This window comes from Pipistrellus kuhlii, unplaced genomic scaffold (genome assembly GCF_014108245.1).
Source record: "Pipistrellus kuhlii isolate mPipKuh1 unplaced genomic scaffold, mPipKuh1.p scaffold_m20_p_11, whole genome shotgun sequence".
NCBI classification, from domain to species: domain Eukaryota; kingdom Metazoa; phylum Chordata; class Mammalia; order Chiroptera; family Vespertilionidae; genus Pipistrellus; species Pipistrellus kuhlii.
Window position 1 is genome coordinate 45,656,333 of NW_023425416.1, and position 20,826 is coordinate 45,677,158.

Below are 20,826 nucleotides of genomic sequence, written 5' to 3' on the forward strand. Positions count from 1 at the left end.
AGGCCCCTGCCCGACGGATCCCGGTTAGGTTCTGCCATTGGAAGGTGCCAGAGGGAGACTGGAAGGTGGGAGGGGGAGCAGGCCTGCCTCCCTGTTTCCAGCTCCTGCCAGCATCCCTTAAGCAGCAGAGGAGAGCCATGGCTCCGGGCTCCAGCTTCTTTTGGCCCTCTCAGAACCAGGCGCCGTGCAACGTCCCCCCCGAGGCCCAAGCTCCAGCCAGCGGCACCCCCCGCGGTGGTCAGAGCACCAGCCAAGCCACGGTCCCCTCCGAGGTCTGAGCCACGGTCCCCTCCGAGGTCTGAGCGTCAGCCACGACCCCGTCCAGAGGTCCGACCGCCACCAGCCAAGCAGCGCCCCCCTCAGAAGTCCAAGCAGCCGCCACGCAGCAGCCCCCGCAGCAGTCCCCACAGAGGGCCAGGCGCCGGCCGTGGGGGGTCCCCCATCAAAGCCTCTAGGTTCTGGTAACACCATCTCTTCCCCTGTGTTCCCCCAGCCCTCAGGTTAGTAGCTGCTTCCTGTGTTTACTACTCTCTGGGTTATCTCGAGGGCCTCTCTCAGCCTTCCCAAGCCTATGCCGCCCGTTCCCTGCATTAAACCCCCTCTGTTTGAAATACCTAGTGTGGCTTCTGCTTTCCTTATTCATGCCACCGACACAGTACCTCCGATGGCAGTGTCCATGGTCTCCTTGGTCTAGTAGAACTGGAAGTGATTAATTTACCAGTTCAGAGTCTTGACACAATAGCAGGTTGAGTAGATGAGGCTCTGCATTCCGGTGCCTCGGAGAAAGGAGGAATGGTCACTCTAAAGAATATCCGGGTATGTGTAAAGCAGAGGTTCAGCCATTTTGTCTATCCGTCCTCCCAACACACTTCATCTAATGTTAATCATATATATATATATATATATATATATATATATATATATATATATATAATTTAATTTAGAGAGAAGGGAGAGGGAAAGAGAGATAGAAACATCAATGATGAGAGAGAATTACTGATCGGCTGCCTCCTGCACGTCCCCTACTGGGAATTGAGCCTGTATCCTGAGCATGTGCCCTTGAGCGGAATCGAACCTGGTACCCTTCAGTCTGCAGGCTGATACTCTATTCATTGAGCCAAAACAGGGATAATCTCATTCATTCACTCAGTCAGTCAGTGAGTCAGTCGGTCATCTAACAAACTTGGTTCCATATGTATAGAGTGCCGGATACCATGCTGTAGGAAGGGGCATGGCAGTGAACAAGCCAGTTGTGTGTGTGTGTGTGTGTGTGTGTGTGATTCACTAGGACCAAACAAGAGAATAGCTGGTCACAATGTAGGGTATACCGTAAATGTCCTAACATTATCACAGTCAGTGTGAACATTGGGCCATAGGAGTCTGGAGCAGGGCCTGCTTCACCGAGGCTGCACAGAGGTGGTCAGCTGGATGAATAGAGGGTAAAAGGCGGGGGATCCATGTAGAAAGAAAAGGTGAGCCAGACAGGCACATTTCATCCGCATCATCTTAGGCAGGTCAACTTTTTTTTTTTTTTTTTTAATACTCTATCTTTTAAAGCAATTTTAGGTTCACAGTAAAATTGGGCAGAAGCTACAGAGATTTCCCATATACTCCCTGCCCACACACATGGCAGGCCAACTTTTAGTCCTTTTAATATTTGGAAATGAGCCTATTTTACAAGTTAATAGTGAGCTTTAATTGTCCTGGAGCAGTAGTCGGCAAACTCATTAGTCAACAGAGCCAAATATCGACAGTATAACGATTGAAATTTCTTTGGAGAGCCAAATTTTTTAAACTTAAACTTCTAATGCTACTTCTTCAAAATAGACTCTTCCAGGCTGTGGTATTTTGTGGAAGAACCACACTCAAGGGGCCAAAGAGCATGTGGCTCAAGAGCTGCAGTTTGCAGACCATGGCCCTTGAGCATCTTTGCGCATCGTAGGCAGTCCCAATGCAGAGGCCTGGGTTAGGCAGCTGTGCGTTCCCCGAGTCTGACACCTCCTCCCTGATCACATGTCCTTAACCTACAACCACATGGTTAACCAGTCTCCCTCCTATAGCCTTAATCCTCTTGTCCCATATCATGTTACCTTCATCTCACAAATCCCTGATCTTACATCAAACTGATGACTCACCTGCAGTTTCCCAACTGCTGAGCCATGGCTGCTGAGCATGGCCAGGAAAGCCTCAGCTCTGTGGGTTGGTGCCACCACAAATGAATGAGCTTGAGGCCCTCTCCAGGCTAGCCTGCCCCGCCAGCCCTCACACATTTATCAGGATATATACCTGTCTAAATGCTTCCCCTCAGCCTCAGGGGAAAAGCATGCTCTTCTGATCAGGTCAGCCACACCTGTGATCTTCCTTCTTCCTGTCTCCTCCAGGGTTTACATGTGCATGTATGTGTAATACACCCCCCCCCCCACACACATCACATATGTCAGGTTTATTAAGATACACAACCTTTTCAGAAGATAGCTCTATGGCCAAGACCGGTTTGGCTCAATGGATAGAGCGTCAACTTGGGGACTGAAGGGTCCCGGGTTCGATTTCGGTCAAGGGCATGTACCTTGGTTGCAGGCATATCCCCAGTAGGGGGTGTGCAAGAGGCAGCTGATCGATGATTCTCTCTCATCGATGTTTCTAACTCTCTATCTCTCTCCCTTCCTCTCTGTACAAAATCAATTAAAAAAAAAATAAATAAATAAAATAATATATATATATATAAAAGAAGATAGCTCTATGCACACAACCACCACCACATGAAGATAGAATATTTCATCACCCGTAAAATTCTCTCATACTTCTCCTTTGCAATCCACCCCCAAGCTCCTGTAAAACGACTCACCTTTTTTCTGTCTATAGTTTTGTCTCATCCGGAATGTTGTATAAAAGGAATCGTGCAGCATGGAGCCTTTTGAGTCTGGCTTCTTTCACTTAGCATAATGCATTTGAGATTGAACCACATTGTTGCGTGAATAAACAGTTCTTTCATTTAGATTGCTGAATAGTAGTCCTTTATATGGATGTACCTATCATAGTTTTGCATTTGCCAGTTGAAGGAGATTTAGGGTTTTTACAGTTGGGGGTGATTATGAATAAAGCTGCTATAAACATTCATGTGAGCATAAGTTTTCTTTTCTCTTGAGTAAATAACTAGGACTGGTATGACTGGGACATATGGCACTTGTATATTTCAATGTATAAGAAAATGCTAAATTGTTTTCCAAAGTGGCTGTATCATTTTGTACTCTGACCAGCATTGGGCAATGCTCTGCATTCTTGTTGGCACTTGGTATGTCAGGGTTTAAAATTTTATCCATTCTAATAGGTGTGTAATTTTGCATTTTCCTAATGATGTTGAGAATCCTTTAATGAGCTTGTATATCATCCACCACTTATTAGTGAAGTGTGTGCTCAATCATTTTCTCGTTTTAAAAAGTGGGTTTTTATTATTATTGTATTTTGAGAGATTATAAAATTTATCTAGATACAAATATATGTTTTGCAAATATTGCTTCCCAGCCTGTGGCTTGCTTTCTCATTTTCCTAACAGTGTCTTGTGTTGAACCAGTTTCAAATTTTACAAAGTCCAATTTATCATTTTTTATGAGTTATACTTTTTGTATTATATGTAAGAATACTTTGCCTAATCCAAGGTCACAAAGATTTTCTTCTAGAAATTTAAATATGTAGTTTTTACATTTACATTATTATCCATTTTGAGTTAACTTTTTCTAAATGGTGTGAGGCATGAATTAAGGTTAATTTTTTCCCCATATCCATTTTTTAATTGTTTCAGTCTCATTTGTTGGAAAGATTCTCCATTGAATCACTTTTGCAATTTTGTTGAAAAATTTTTGGCCATAAGATGTGAATTTATTTCTGGACTTTCTATTTTGTTCTGTTAATGTATATATCTTTCCTTTCAACACCACCACACTTAATTACTGTAGCCTTAAAGGAAGTATTAAAACCAATTAGTGTGAATTACCTAACATTGTTCTTCATTTTTGAAATTGTTTTTGGCTAGTCAAGTTTCTCTATTTTTCCGTATACATTTTATGTCAGTGTGTCAGTTTCTACAATATATCTTGGTAGAATTTAGAATGACATTGAGTTGAGTTTACAAATCAATTTGGGGAGAAGTAGTAACACTGTTGAATCTATTAACATGGTATTTCCCACCATTTATTTAGGCTTTTTTTTTTTTTAAATAATTTTCAGTACACAGATCTTGCACATATTTTGTTTTATACCTAAGTAGTTTATAAAAGTGCTGTTGAAATTGTTCATTGGTAGTATATAAAAACAATTGATTTTTGTATATTTATCATGTATCCTGTAATCTTGCTGCTCATTTATTCTACCCTTTTTGAGGGGATAGACTGGAATTTTCTGCATTGACAATCTTGTTGTCTATGAAGAGACAATTTTATTTTTTACTTTTTAATCTGTATGCTTAACCATATGCAAACCTAAGCTATTTCACTTAGAACATTTGTTTTTTAGAGAATTATTTTAACAAGATTAAGTCCTTGATAATTTGGCTTTTTGGGATCACTGAAAGGGTTTAGAGTCCAAAGGCTTGAGCTCAACCAGCTAAGGTACTTGGGTTGGGTTGTAGGTTCATACTTGTATTTTCTTCATATTCTCATTTCAAGATATGGTTAATCTTTCATCGTGGTTCATTGATAGACATACTCTGTCATTAAACTAATGAATGGGCATGAATGTGTTTTGGATTTAAAACACAAAGAGGTTCTAATCACTACTAGAATTTGGGGCATATTTTGAGTTGGTCAATGGTAATGATGCGTAAACTATTTCATATAAGCCGAGAACCTCTCTCCTGTGTCTGCAGAGCCATCATGCCTGTCAGTGGTTAGGAGCGTTGGTACAGCCTTCATATTTCTTGCTTAGGAGATGCCCACCCCCTCCCTAGGCTCAGTTGGTATCTCCACTGTTACACATCGGACACCATACAGTCTGTCTCCCCTGCTGGAGTGTACATGAGTCAGGAGCTGGGACTCTGTCTTACACTCATATCTCCAGGGCCCCACTCAGGGGTTGGCTGATGTTACTGACTGAATGAGACCTATAAATACACCTAGTTTGGCACAGTGGGAAGGGCAAGGACAATGGCATCAGGTTTGCATCTGAGCTCTGTTGCCGGTCCAAGCTACTTATTCTCTCAAAACCACACTTTTCCCCCATCTGTAAAATAAGGATGTTATCTACCTCATTATTTATCGCGGTGAAGTACTTAGTGTAGGATCTTATAGCACTAGGTAGGTGGATGTGACTAGAATTGTTACTTAATGGATACACTGTGCCATTTAAACCTAGCTATTAGCAGATTCTCCTCAACTCAGGTGCTCCCACTTGTTGAAATAACCTCAAAGGTAGTCTACAAATTCAGAGTCCCATGAACTGAGCCCTTACCAGGGTCATGGATTCTCCTGTCTCTCTTTGTAAACCAGATTGAGAAGGAGGAGCAAGCCAACCCCAAGGAAGAAATAACCAAGGAGGAGTTTCAAGAGAACGGATGGCCCCAGCTCCTGGACGTACTGCTGCCTGACCCACATGCCCCTGGGCAAGCTCGCCGGCTCCGAATACGATGCAGAGACAGACACCGGCTGATGCCCAAGGTCTCCATGGCAGGAGGGCCACCGGGCGGCCTGCCTGGAGGTGAGAGGGGCATCTCTGTGTTATGCTCCAGTCGGAGGGTTCCAGCAGCGCCCCACGGGCTCCAGAACTCAGGGCGTGGCTCCGTTGGTCTTACCTGCAGTCCTTTCTCCCAGGATGTGCTCAGGCCCCGGGGTCTTTGGATCAGGATGGTTTAAGTGTCAGCCCATGTGTTGTCCTCTAACCCCTTTTCCTTCTGTCCCTGGCATCCTGTTGCAGATCCTTGGTCCTGTTTAGATCCGTGGCCTTCTTCTTTGTAGTGAGTTTCCTGGACTAGCCCACAGTCAGAAGCATAGAGTTGGCTCTAGGGAAGATCCACATTCTTCTCAGAGTAAAATAATAGGCTCTCAAATAATCTATAAAGATGCCAAGATATCCCCAGAAAGGGTCAGAGTGGTCTACATCCACATGTGGCCAATGTACTGCGTCAGAAGCTAAGAGAAAAGGCATGAGAAAGCAGCCCCTGCTACTCCCCAGGCCTCTATCTCCGACCTCACAGAGGAATTTGTGAATGTCTCCTCCTGATCCCAGCCTGCGTGAGAGAAAAGACTCTAAGGCACTGCTTTTGAGCTTGTCAACCCATCTGGGTGGTCTCAACTCCAGAATCCATTGCTTTGCAAATTGTGCTGCTTTGAGCAGGTTATTGGCCTCCACCATGATGCCCTACTCCCATCCCCTCTTCTGGGGAGTCCTGGAAACTGGGCTGCTAAGATGGGCCCTCCATACGAAGCAGGAAATACTGTTTTCCCACCTTCTCACTTCCCTGGGTGGGCAGATGGCCCCTGGGCACTTTCATGGGACCAGAAAGTGTGCTCAGAGAGTTGTTATAGAAATAGTGCCCAGTTCCTGGGGAGGATTGAGGCCTGGTCCCTCCATGCTCTCCCTAGCTGGACCCCTTCATATTTCTCTCTGATACTGCAGTGAGATCAGGAGAAGACAAAGAGGAGCTTGGCTTTGGGGAGATGAGATTTAAGTGGGTGGGAAGGGTGAGTTATGGGAGGTTAAGCAGCCAAGCCTTCCCTTCCTGTGTAGGAGGCCATGCAAGGGTGTGTTAGGGAGGGGGTGGGTGGCGGGCACTGGTCCCAATCGTAATGGTGCAAGATTGTGTTTGAATGCCCATCGCTGCTCTCTGTTTTACTGCGACTACCAGTAGCCCTAGACTCTTGGGAAGGACTTTGGTGTCAGTATGGGCTCTCTGTCACCACCAAAGGAAGTAGCTCTCCCCCGCCCCCATCTATCCTGGTCCACCACACCCCCTACACACACACACACACACACACACACACACACACACACGCTGTAGGGAGGGAGTGTGTCCATAGGTTAATGGTTAAATAAAGGACTCTCAGATCACCTTGTGGATTGGTGTGTGTGTGTGTGTGTGTGGTTAGGGAACTTGGCTTTGGAAGAACATCATCTTTGGGCACTCATTTTTTCTCTCTCATGCACAAATACAAGTTCACATTGGATCCATGGCCCCTGAGGACTCTGACTTCTTAAGCTGAGCATCTGAAAACACAAACTCTAATACACTCCCTTCTGGGCCTGTCTTTGACTTAGGGCTCCACTGCATGCCAAGCAGTAGCCTTATAGGAGCCCCTCTTGGCCACTTTCCTAACATCAGAGTTGGAAGGTGGAAGGAGAGGGTTGGAGTGGATCAGTCTCTCTTTAGGCTCCAGCAGGATCCATTCCAGAAGCCACCCCAGCTTATTTGAAGCCTAAGCTTGGCTGATGTATAGGTTGGGGTTGAAGGGTGAAAGATGCAAGCTGTAGATACTTCCCCCATTCTCCCCACCTCCTCACACTTTTCTTCTTAGGTCTGGAGGTGATGTGGAGCCAGGCCCCAGACCGTAAGGGTAAAAGGCTTATGGTTCATCCAGGCTTGGTTCACCCTGCTTGGGACTCAGATGCCCTTTCTCTACTGAGGAAGACCACACATTCTTGCCTTCTTTCTGTTCTTTCCTTTTGTACTTGTAGATAAGATGTTGTCATATCTCCCCAGTGCTTGTGCCCATCTTGGGGCTCTGTGGTTGTTCATTCTGCCTGTGATGCTCTGGCCTAAGATCTTTGCACTGGTGCCTTCCGCTCAGAGTGGTTTCCATGGTTACTTTCTAGCCCATCACTTTGGTTGGTTTGTCTTTACAATGCTTATCACCCAGTGGAATTACCTTGTTCATTTTTCACTTGTTTATTGCTTGGCTCCCTTTCCTTCCTAATGTAGACTCCAGGACTGCCAGGACCCATTTACTGCTACGTCCTCAGTTCCCAGCACTAGTAAAAGCAATAAATACTTGTTGATTGAATGGATATTTGTTTGTTTGATTTTTTATAGGAACATTTTTTTAAACATTTAGAGACTATTGAGGAATCAAAGATGTCTGTTGTATTTAGTAGAAGGAGTTTTTGGTGACTTTGTAGGGCACCCTCTGTATGGAACAAATGGAAGGTGAGGAAAAGGAATTCATGAAGATTGATGTAACTCCTTCAACTAAGCTTGACCATAAAAGAAAGCAGAGGATAGGGCAAGAGCAGGAATTTTCCATGAACTTAGGAGACACTTGAGCATGGGGAATGCCACTGGGAAGAAGGCAGCAGAGAGGGTGCACGAAGAAAGAGGAGGAGATTAATTGATAAAGTAAAGAACTGAGGATGTGGGAGGTGGAATCTAGGGAACAGATGAGGGGATTAGGCATGGATTCAGAGGCACCTTTAAAAAAAACACAAAAAACCAAACGTATTTTATTGATTTTTTACAGAGAGGAAGAGAGTTAGAAACATCGATGAGAGAGAAACATCAGTCAACTGCCTCCTGCACACACCCTAGTGGGGATGTACCCACAACCAAAGTACATGCCCTTGAGTGGAATTGAACCTGGGACCCTTCAGGGTGCAGGCCGACGCTCTGTCCACTGAGCCAAACCGGTTAGGACCAGAGGCACCTTTTTATTAGGAAAAAATTTGAAGAAGAAAAGGAGAGTAGAGTCTGATGGGTATGCAGGGTCAGTGGCAGGAGCTTGGGTCATTTCCCACCTTTGGCATTGATTTTCTCTTGAAGTCCACAGTGGGGGTGCTGCTATTGGAGTCAGCGATAAGAATGGTGGAGAAGAAACCACTTTATCTCAGGTTGTTGAAATCTTCTTTAAAAAACCTTCCCCTGGTGAATTTAATTACTGAGTTAATTAATTTACAATTCAAGGCAATATTTTGCCACTAAGTCCTTGCCTACAACTTCATATTTAGATGTAAATCCCTGATCTAACTTGAGACCCATATGGTCTCAGAAGAGTTGGAGCAAGAGAGAGTCTAATCTTCTTAAGGAATAAAGAATGACAAGGAAGCCTTCACTCTTGGAAGCTATAGAATTTCTGACAGCTCACAGCCAGATGGAGCTGTTGTGTGAGAAAGTAGTTTGCTGAATGTCATCTGGGCTGCTGTTCTAACATCAGAAGAATGTGGAAACTCACCCTGGAAGGGTCCTAGGAGTGCTTCTTGCTTGACTCCATAGCACATGTGTCAGGTCCATTAAAAACTCCATTAAAGCCAAAATTGGTTTGGCTCAGTGGATAGAGCGTCGGCCTTCGGACTGAAAGGTCCCGGGTTCGATTCCAGTCAAGGGCATGTACCTTGGTTGTGGGCATATCCCCAGTAGGGGGTGTGCAAGAGGCAGCTGATTGATGATTCTCTCTCATTGATGTTTCTAACTTTCTATCCCTCTCTCTTCCTCTATAAAAAAATCAATAAAATATATTTTAAAAAACCTCCATTAAAGAGTACTTATTACTTCTGTTGAAATATAATGAAGTGATCTTTTGTTTAAAGATATTTTTTATTTATTTCAGAGAGGAAGGGAGAGGGAGAGAGAGATAGAAACATCAGTGATAAGAAAGAATCATCGATCATGCCTCCTACATGCCCCACACTGGTGACTGAGCCTGCAACCCGGGCATGTGCCCTTGCCTGGAATCAAACCTGGGACCCTTCAGTCCGCAGGCTAACTGACACTTTATCCACTGAGCCAAACCAGCGAGGGCTAATGAAATGTTCTTAATGAACAAAGATGATTCTGTCGATTGGACAGTGGGGTGTACATTTGTGATTTAGAGAGATTTTTCACACTTGCTCTTCTTTTTTTTTAATATATGAAATGTGACCTTGAACTTGCTGCCATAATGCTGTGACCTAGAAGTTTCCAATCTGAGCTGGTGGAGCCCTGGAATACTTGGAGATGCCACCTTATGAGATGAGAGGGAGGTGAAGTCAGCAGGCTCCTGGCCCCACCTCCACATCATCTAAGGCAGATTTTAGGGACTATGTTGATTTCTAATTTTATATGGTTAAATGGTTCTACTGGAGTAAAAGAATCTGACAGTCTCCGCTTTCATGACTGAAAGCAAATATTGATAGAATAGCTATGTTAGTGATTTTTCTAAATGATTTATTGAACCGAAGAGTATACTATTTGGAATTACATCATAGGTTTGGGTTACTTATTTCCGCTTAGAAAACAATTCGCCAACACAAAGTTGATTGTTTTGACTTTTGATTAACTGACTGGATTTATCCAACGTGTGGCTGAGCAAAAGTGCATAGGTTAACAAACATTCCTGATACTTATATTTATACTTTAAAAATTATGTAAAAGTATTACACTCAACTTGGCACTCAACATTTCTGTTGCATGTGCTACATTAACTATATAAACTACATTAATAATGCATAAAATGGGTTTGAGGAGAGTGGAGAAAATGAGAGACTAGAGTTTAAGTGGTAGCCAGCCTTCATAGCAAATAAAATACCTAGCAGATTTGAATAATGTGGCTCATAAAAGATCTCTTAATAATAAAACTAAGCTCTAAAGTTTAATTACCAAAGTAACATTCACATTGGGTTTTGAAGCACATAAATTCTCCCAATAGTTTCTTTACAACCTGAGACTGGGAGCCTGTGGGGTCCAGGGTTGGCACCTGGAGAAGCTGATTGGTCTTGTCTCTAGGCCCCGTAGGCTGGAAGTATTTTGCAGAGAGAGAGAAAGATAGATAATCTCAACTCATTAGGGTCCAGAAAGAAGGTAGTCTCTCATGGCGAAAGGCTTTAAGTTTCTAAAGTTTCCTTTAGACAGAATGCAAGCCCACCAGGAAGAAAGTGGGAGAAAGAGGGTCTACTTTTGAGACGGTGGCTGGTCGCGGTGGGAGTCCTTTCTGTGCTGAGTATGACAGGTGTTCCTGATAAAGATAGGACTTTCCTTTTATCAGCATTAGCCAAACCAGCCCTAAGTGCAAGCTCTTCGGGCCATTCTTCATTAATGAAGCCACCGGGATCAAACCCAGGACCCTTCAGTCCACAGGCTGATGCTCTATCCACTGAGCCAAACCAGCTAGAGGGTTAGAGGTAGATATTTCCATCAGATATTGAAAAAGTCCCTTGGTCAAGGTGGTGGTCCATGAACGGCCCTATGCTAACATCTAGGCAAATCTGTTTGATTGATGATGAAATGGCGATATCCCTCTTGAGTCCACCATCAAGGAGGGTTGGGTAGTGTGTCATCAGAGGGTGTGGTACCCACTAGACATTCTGGCAGTGTTTCATCGACTAAGTCATGTTTGCATGCAGGTTAGAGGGTAAGGTTTTTCCTGACCACGTCTTATCCTTGTACCCAGGTACAAGCCCACTCACAGCTAATTCAGCTAATTCACAGCATTCATCTTCCATAGTAAAGAAAGGTGAAAGGTACACTGGAGGGGAGGGGGTACAGTGCTCCTGTACTCATCAGAATATGTCATGGGAGCCCATCTGGTTTCTAGAACCTCTTATGGATGGGAGTTATTTAGTAGATCTTGTTGGGTTTGGGTTTATTTCTGAAATCTCTGAAGTACAACTATCTTAAGGCTTGCTACCTGCAATTTCTGTCTTAGGAAGGCAGCACTTCTCTTTTCTACAGGAAGATTTTTTTTTTTTAATGATTCTTTTCTTTTTATATTTTATCGATTTTTTACAGAGAGGGAGGGAGAGGGATAGAGAGCTAGAAACATCGATGAGAGAGAAACATCGACCAGCTGCTTCTTGCACACCCCCTACCGGGGATGTGCCCGTAACCAATGCACATGCCCTTGACCGGAATTGAACCTGGGACCTTTCAGTTCGCAGACCGACGCTCTATCCACTGAGCCAAACCAGTTTCGACAGGAAGAAATTTTGATGCATCAAAAAGAAAAAATGCCTGGTGTCCTGGGCATTTTTGTTTGTTTGTTTTTCCAGCAGGATGATTCAACAGAGTTTTACATAATCTGTTTTCACTATAATTCACCCTCCATTTCTGAAATTCTCCATGAACGCCCTCTCTGCAGCCAACAGCTTCTGTTCTTTCTCTTCTGTCTTGTAAGCTTTCTGAGTCAGGCCCTTAAACAGTCTTAGTTTTCTGATGGAGATCATTAAGGATCTCTACTGTCAGCTGCAAGATATGGCATTTATTTTCAACCAGAGCTCTGGCTGCAAGTAAAAAAAAGCATCATCTTCCAACTTTTCCCCACAGCTGACGTCTTGCTGACACCTCATTATGTAGCTTGTAATGTTAATGATGTGCGTCTTTATTCAACTCTTGGCAACATGGATTTTGCTACCATCCGATTTCCCTGACTTTTCATCTTCTTACTGTGGTAATCTGCCAACGAACTTTTTATTTTAAAAAGAATCCCGTCCACTTCTTTCCCTAAGGGGTTTCTTCTCTGATGCAAAGATCAAGTGGTTTCAGCTGCATAACATATTTATTCAGAATGTCAACTCCATTATTTTTCTAAGCCACAGCCTCTTTAACAACCAAACATCTCCCGTGATTTGCTCACTGATCTCAGTAGGCAGTGCTGGGAGGGCGGGAACAGCTAGGGGCAGATCGCAGCCTTCTCTTCACTCCAGGGTCCCGCATGCCCTCCAAATGCCATCCTTCTTCCATCTCTTTCCCTCACTCACCTGTCTTTCTACAACTTAAACTCACAAAACATCCTGGCTTTGAGATCTCTGGCATAGCTACTATCAATCTTTCTCCACTTTTATTGCTCCGGGCTTCACAGTTGTCACTGCCTTCTCCAGATCTTTTCCCAGGTGCTGACAGATTCTGCCCAAATACCCTTTTGACTGAGTCAAGTCCCCACCATCGGGTAACTGTGAATGGCCCCTGATATAGGGCTACTGATCTTCATCCAGGTGTGTTCTGACTCCAGGTCTCTCCAGTCTTGGTTTTTGTCACTTCCCCAAATGGCCTGGTGCCAAGGTGCCATTATGTCCTGCAGGGGTGTTCACCTGCATTAGGATGGTTGTATCATCTCAGAACCTATCTCTTAACGTACTTTCGTCTATAGATGTTATTTGCATCATCTCAAATCTCCGAAAATTCTCAAAATTTTTAACCCAGTTCCTCATGTGATGCCTTCCGTTTTTTTTCTAGTGTAAGTTTCCCTTTGGAGAGCTATTGGGGTCCTAAGAATAGAATAGCTGGAGTCCTAAGGAAGAGCTGGTAGCACTGAGCACCAGTTTTTCTTTCTTCCTTGAAAAGCTTCCTCACTGGACTCTCAGATGCAAGGGACCAAAACAAACAAAATGTCTTTTCAAAGCATGGAGATGGAAGGGCTGAGCATGTCCAAAGCCCTTTCTTTCTTTTAAAAATATATTTTTAAATTGATTTCAGAGAGAGGAAGGGAAAGGGAAGAAGAAACACCAATGATGAAAGAAAATCATTGATCGGCTGCCTCCTGCATGCCTCCTGCTGGGGATTGAGCCCGCAACCCAGGCATGTGCCCTATAGGGGAATCCAACCATGACCTCCTGATTCATGAGTCAACACTCAACCACTGAGCCACACCAGCCTGCCAGAGCTCTTTTTTTGTGTGCCTACTCTTGACAATCATGTGACTAGAAGGCACAAGGTTCTAGGATTTGCCCAGCTTCATACACCTACCCTCCCCTTTGGTCAAGGGACAGTATCTATTTCCTTTGGGGGAGGTCCAATAGAGAATGTACAGATAAAATCACCAAGAGAATAATAGAGAATTCTAGTTTGACTGATTTTATTCTCCCTTAACAGCATCTTGAAGATATCATTCTATTGTCTTCTGACCTCTATAATTGCCAATGAGAAATCTGCTATCATTCTACTTGCCTTCCATTGTAAGTAAATTGTATTTTCCCTTTGGTTATTTAAAAATGTTTTTTTCTTTTGTTTTGGTATTCTACAATTTCACTAAGATGTTACTCACTATAGACTTATTTCTATTTATTTTGCGTAGGACCCAAGTTTCTTCAATATGAAGATACATATATCTTTCTTCATGGATGTGCAAAAAAATATATTGTACACCCATTATAATGGCAAAAGATAAAAAATTTCAAATGTTGGCAAAGATGTGGGGAAAATTCTCATAAGTTACCAATGAGAATTTATAAACTTCTACAGCACCTTTGGGGTGAAGTCTGTGGATGCTAGTAAAGCAGGATATTGCATAGAACAAGAAATTATAATTTTAAATACCCATCCTAGAGAAAACTTGCATTCATAGAAAAAGGAGATACTGGTGTAAGTTTAAATCTGTTCAGTGAAGCATGGTTTGCCATTGGGAAAAAAAAAGATAGACATAAGAAGAAATTAATCAATGTCCACCAATAAGAGAATGAATAAATCAATAATCATATATTTAAATAAAATCCTAAACAGCAGTTAAAACAAGTGAATCAGATATACCCATACCAAGTAGATAAATTTGGAAAACAAAATGAAAAATATAAAAAGCAATAGTAGATGGTAATTGCAATATGATGCCCTATGCAAGATTTGAATGACTCACAATGCTATAGTTGCCAAAAAAAGCAGAAACCTTAAGATCTCACACTTTCTCTGTAATGCCAGAGAATTTAAAAAGTGACAACAAAATAAAAGGTTACCCAAGAAATATCTGTCCTCTTGGAAAACAAGAAGATGACTTGAAATAATTACTGGCTTGAGGAAATAATAGAAATTAAAAGCTGTATGGAAATGGTCAACAATATTAGCCAGGCACAATGTTTTTGGAGAGAGAAGTGGGGGACTGAGGACAAGCCAAGCGTCCCTCCAAGGTCACAAGTCTTAGAAAACAAACACATCTGTTCTGAGTCCGTTTTGGATCTGGATTGTCTTGTGATTCCTGCAGGTTTCTGACATGGGGAACAAGGGGACTATATAGAATACTCCCTCTCTCCCAACCTTCCTTTAATAATACGTAGAAAAACTCAGAAGATAATAGAATGTTGTAGAATGTGGAGGGATGTTAGTTGGAGCGAAACTCAGAGTAAAGGAGAAAGGGGCATCCAGAGCAGTGTTGTGTTGGGAGCCAGGGTAGCCAAACACTGGCCTATTCCCGAAGCTCTACCAAGGCGAGGAAGAATATGGAGGCCATGCCAGAGGAAGTCCTGTCCAAGGTGTGGGGCTGGGGTTAGCAGAAATGGCAGAGAGTAGGGAGGAAGTGTAGTAGATTCAGATGAAATATAGCTCAGAATACCAACCCCTCAGAAAGAGGAATCTGGCCGAGGACTGTCCCAAGGCAGCTGGAGGGCGAGGCCTGAGTGTCCTGGCTCAGGCCATCGTCCTCTGTTGAAGTGGCAATAAAAAGGCCGGGGGATTCAGCTACACAGAGCCTTCAGGTACTAGTGTTTCTCCTGCCTAAATTAAGGTGCTAAATGAACAACAAAACGAGAACCTCTGCTGCAAACAGTTTCCAACGATGCATTATCTGAGGCCATTACAGTCCTGGGAATCACACCCGGGGTGCCATGACAGACTCCTAGAAAGAAGAAATTAGTGGGCCAGCCCCACTCAGACTCAACAGTATTTCTTCAGTCCATCTTAGATTTTGGCAAAGCCAGACCCCATTCTCAGGCTTGCTAGGCTCTGTTCTCCATATCTATCCAGATGGTACACAGTTATGCAGAGTGTAAAGTTGGGGAGGAGAGAGCATAGCATGTGTTCATTCATGTAAAGAATTGGATGTCAGCATGGAAATTTAATCACTAGACATTACTGAACTCTCTATGTTTGTCTGTTGTGGAAATAAAGCCCTCTGGAAATTGATAGATAACTACATGTAATGTGCCTTGGATATTATAACTAAAACATACTATTAATCGAATTGTATTTTTGGTCTTTTTTAAAAACCAAATTACTGTCTTATTTTATCACACACACACACACACACATTGATTTTAGAGAGGAAAAGGGATATATATATATATATATATATATATATATATATATATATGGAGAGAGAGAGAGAGAAAGAGAGAGAGAGAGAGAGAGAGAAAGAGAGAGAAAGAGAGAGAGAGATCAGATGATGAGACAGAATCATTCATTGGCTGCCTCCTTCATGCCCCACAATGAGGATCAAGCCTGAAACCTGGGCATGTGCCCTGACCAGGAATCAAACTGTGATCTCCTGGCTCATAGGTCTATGCTCAACCACTGACCTATGCCACCAGGCTGTATTTTTTGTCTTTTAAGGGTTAGTTCGGGGAATGTTATGCAGTGACAATTGCAGAAATTATATAAAGCTCCCAAAGCTATTCTTTATTGACCTCTTGAGTAGGAATTCTCAACCCTCATGTTTGGCATATTACTCAGATGATTCTAGATGTTAATTGATAGCATGTTCTGACATTTTGACTGATTTGGGGAAAACAGGTGTGTGCCCACAGTTGTTCTGTAAATGCTTAACTATTTGCTCTCTGGGTAAAAAGTCCTGATTTACAGCACTTGCCAATTGCCGTGGTGTAAATACTTCTACTGTGGGTGACTGCAAGCTATGAACATGGTGTCTCTGAATGCAGAATTGGGAAAAGATGTGTACGGTCGACTCTTTAGTTGGTACAGGCCACTGTATGTACCCATGGGTTTTTTACTTAAAGTTCTGTCTCATAAATGGGCACCAGTGGAAGAAAAAATATGAAGAAAAAGTAAAACAATCAAATCAGGGAGTTCAAATGGAGAAAAGTGACAGATTTTTTTTGTACCCTTGAGAAGTGGTACTTGTCTATAATCTACAATGCACTGTTATCTTCTATTAAGCAAACATGCTATCACTCTGGATGTACTGAGTTCTTAGTTTCTTTGGTGTTTTCCTGGAAGAAGGCCGAGGCTTTTTAAATTTTAAAATATATTTTATTGGTTTTTTTACAGAGAGGAAGGGAGCGGGAGAGAGAGTTAGAAACATCCATGAGAGAGAAACATTGATCAGCTGCCTCCGGTACACCCCCTACTGGGGATGTGCCCGCAACCAAGGCACATGCCCTTGACCAGAATCTAACCTGAGACTCTTAAGTCCACAGGCTGATGCTGTATCCACTGAGCCAAATTGGATAGGATGCAAGGCTTTTTTCTTTACAGATTTTGCGCTAAGGCCATGCTGACCAAAGACTCAAATGATCTCAAGTCCTCCCTTCTGAAAGAACAGGAGTATTTCATTTCCCCAAGAATTTGTTGTCCAAATAAACAGCCATTAGAGGGAGCTCTTGTTGCAGTTGAGAAACAAAATTATTATCCATGAACCAACAGTGTGAATTCAGAACTCTAAGTTCTACGTTTTAATGGAGACACAGAAGAAAAAACAAACACAAAAATAAACAAAACACACAACACACATTTAAAAAGCTAAACTAAAAAATAAGTATCCTTCAGCATCACCATTTTGTATTTCTGAACTTAGTGAGACCCAACTTGCTTCTGGGGGTACAAGAACCAAGGCGATACAGAGACAAGGCCGGGTGGAATGGGAGGGAGCTGAGTGTGAGTCCAGCTCCGTTCCGGAGCAGTTGTGTGCCTCCCTCTCCCCCGGCCTTGTTCCTCTTCTGAACAGTGAAGATGACAGAGATTGGTGTGCATCACACTGGTGTCTGTGGCTGGGAGAATTCTAGAATTTAAATATTTTTCTTTTTTCAATAGACAACCTTCCCAAAAGTGTAATATTCTCAAAAGCTGATGATCTTACAAGGATTATTTTAACTGTACCCTCAGTCATGTGGATAAAACACTCAGACTGAAATCAGCTTCTGCCGTGTTGTTTCTGAGCTATGCTAACAATGATGTGGGTAGTGAGCAATCCCTGCCTTGAAGTGACAGCATTGAACTTGTACCGTGCGGCCAAGCCTCTCTGAATGACGTTAGGGTGGTGGTGTCGAAATGACAACAGTTGACTCATAATTACCATGGTACTCGTGTCATAAAGACAGATTTTTTTCTCTTCAGCAGCGGTGATATGCACTGGAGAGCATTGCCGTAGGAGAAGGCTTTAGAGTTGTAAGTCATTTTGCAAACTGAGGTTCTGATTTGACATCCTAAAAATTACTGCAGAACAGGAATATGCTTACTACTTCCATTTCATTTCTTTCGCTTCTCATGCTAATGAGCACAGAACACTATTACATAACCGATGCAACCATGCAAAGGAAAGCTGCATGACAATATATTGGGCTGAAAAAGCCACACACAAAAGTGTTGTGTGGTAGTTTGGAGAGAGACAAGAGGTAGGAGAACAGAGTCCTCACTCAATTCCTATCTGATAGACAAGCTGAAGTAAAAAGACCGAGGTCACAGCAGGCAGAAGTAGACTCATGAAAAGTAAATGCCTCATCTCAGGGGGAGGGTGGGGATAAAAAAGAGAGATCAACCAAAGGACTTGTGTGCATGCATATGAGCCTAACCAGTGGTCAAGGACAATAGGGGGGTGGGGGCATGAGTGTGGAGGGGTGGGGGATGGGAACAGGGGGGGGGGGATGAGGACAAATATATGATACCTTAATCAATAAAGAAAAAAAAAAAAGTAAATGCTTCTTGCCCAGCTGGTGTGGCTCAGTGGTTGAGTACCAACCCAAGAACCTGGAGATCATGGTTCAATTCCCAGTCAGGGCACATGCCTGGGTTTTGGGCTCAATCCCCAGTAGGGGGCATGCAGGAGGCAGCCGATCAATGATTTCCATCATTGCTGCTTCTATTTCTCTCTCCCTCTCCCTTTCTGTCTCTGAAATCAATAAAAATATTTTTAAAAAAGTAAATGCCTCATGCAGATCTTGTTTCTGGGTTATCAACTCAAAATGGTTTAGTAGTAGTAGCTGTAAAGGTTTTCAATACATTCTCATTATTGGACTGCACAGTTTGATTGATTGGTTCATTATAATAAAGGGTAATGTTAAATGAAAAGATAGCAATCCTCAGCATGCTTGAAAAGAAAAAGTAGATTAACAAATTTAAAAATACCCAGACAACATCTAATAAACATTTTTCTATTATTAAACCAACATAAATGTTTTTTGTTTAGCAAAACAGCACCATCCAGCCGAAACCAGTTTGGCTCAGTGGATAGAGCGTCAGCCTGCGGACTGAAAGGTCCCAGGTTTGATTCTGGTGAAGGGCATGTACCTGGGTTGTGGGCACATTCCCAGTAGGGGGCGTGCAAGAGGCAGCTGATCGATGATTCTCATCGATGTTTCTAACTCTGTATCTCTCTCCATTCCTCTCTGTGAAAAATCAATAAAATATATTAAAACACACACACACACACACACACACACACACACAAAACAAACAAACAAACAAACAAAAAACAGCACCATCCATTACATTAAACATGTTAATTGGAATGAAAGTAGTTCTGTAGTTTTGCTTCTGGACTAGGATCCAGAAAATGTGTTATGTCAAAAGGAGAATGTGAATCAGGTCTTTCTTTTAAAAAACTTTAAAAATATATTTTAATGAGAAGAAGGGAGAGGGAGAGGGAGAGGGAGAGAGAGAAATATAAATGATGAGAGAGACACATGGATGGGTTGCCTCCCACATGTGCCTGGGCAAGAGCCAGGGATAGAGGTGGCAACTGAGGTAAGTGCCCTTGACCAGAATTGAACCTGGGACCCTTCAGGTCACAGGCTGATACTCTACCCACTGAGCCAAACTGGCTAGGGCAGGTCTTTCTTTACTTTCATTTTTTTTTTTTTTTTAAACATATAAAACCTTCATGTTGCCCATCAAGAGCTCACAAGACGTGGCCTCTGAGAGTCTCTGCTCTATGGTCTTAACACTCTTCCAGTTCCTGCAAATCCTAGAACCTGGCTATATGGCAGCAAAAGAGGAAGTACTGGGCTCAGCAGGAAAGTGCGACAAAGTGGGAGTGGATTGTGTTATGCTAAGTCGGCATTCTGGTGTTTCCTGCTGAAGCACAGGATTCCATGGGTGGCAGCTGACGGTGATTTGCTGGCACATACAGCACTGAGCTCCTTTTGTCTGCTTGGCCCTAACTCAACCATGCCTTGATTCACAAAAGGATGCCAAGAAGAGGCTATTCAGGAAGGTGCTAAGCAAACTTTGGAATTAAAGGGGAGTTTTGCATCCCACATTCTTAAGTGTATTAATGGTTTGGGACTAAAAGGGAGAAGACAAGTGCAGAGGCCACAGTTCGCTGGGACCTCCATGGGCTGTCATTTATTGGGGGTACATTTTGGGAGAAGGGAGACTTTCTGCCTTTCACTGCCTTTATTCTTTCCCGTTCTGATCCTGTTGCAAACTCTTTTCTGAACTTTTGATAAGAGAGGCAATCAATCTTATCAAGAATGTTTTTTTTTTTTGGCCGAAACCGGTTTGGCTCAGTGGTAGAGCGTCGGTCTGCGGACTGAAAGGTCCCTGGTTCGATTCCGGTCAGGGGCATGTACGTTGGTTGCGGGCACATCCCTGGTAGGGGTTGTGCAAGAGGCAGCTCGTCGATGTTTCTCTCTCATTGACGTTTCTAGCTCTCTATCCCTCTCCCTTCCTCTCTGTAAAAAATCAATAAAATATATTTAAAAAAAAAAAGAATGTTTTTTTTTGTTTTTTTTGTTTCGTTTAATCTGGACACTATCTCTCATGGATAGAAGTTGAGACTAGGTCTTGCCAGCCCTCACCAAGAACTGTGGTAAGATGAAACTGAGTCCCTGTGGAAGAAGCAGCAGGTAGTTAAAAAAAAAAAAAAAAGGAGGTAGGAGGAAACCAAGGGAGAAGAGGCTTTGGGTGCCCATCAGATCTGGATGGACTGAATGTGGCCAGAAGAGAACTTTCCAGAGAGCCGTGATCCATCTTCTGGACTCTGAGGGTATTCATGTGAGATT

General features: G+C 42.9%; 1 protein-coding gene and 1 long non-coding RNA gene across 8 annotated transcripts in view; one reads left to right on the top strand and one right to left on the bottom strand.

Annotated features, from left to right (window-relative positions):
- The window catches only part of LOC118715512 (myelin associated oligodendrocyte basic protein), a 28,780-nt gene extending 12,950 nt beyond the window's left edge, over positions 1-15,830 (top strand). For 2 of the 7 annotated variants that reach the window (XM_045579442.1, XM_036431937.2), the window contains 4 exons: positions 174-500; positions 5,481-5,688; positions 13,760-13,842; positions 13,962-15,830. In XM_045579442.1, coding sequence (XP_045435398.1) covers positions 174-465 — 292 coding nt within the window. In that variant the 3' untranslated portion in view covers positions 466-500; positions 5,481-5,688; positions 13,760-13,842; positions 13,962-15,830. Of the gene's footprint in view, positions 1-173; positions 501-5,480; positions 5,690-7,502; positions 7,993-10,695; positions 10,709-13,759; positions 13,843-13,961 lie in introns of those variants that run through there. The other 5 variants (XM_045579440.1, XM_045579439.1, XM_045579438.1 and 2 more) reach the window with 5 other exon arrangements.
- Positions 419-16,179, bottom strand: LOC123652071. The gene is made up of 3 exons (XR_006741158.1): positions 16,164-16,179; positions 6,445-6,448; positions 419-551 (listed from the first exon to the last, which is right to left on the bottom strand). It is a non-coding gene; the product is annotated as an uncharacterized LOC123652071 (long non-coding RNA).
- Positions 16,180-20,826: the final 4,647 nt, after the last annotated feature.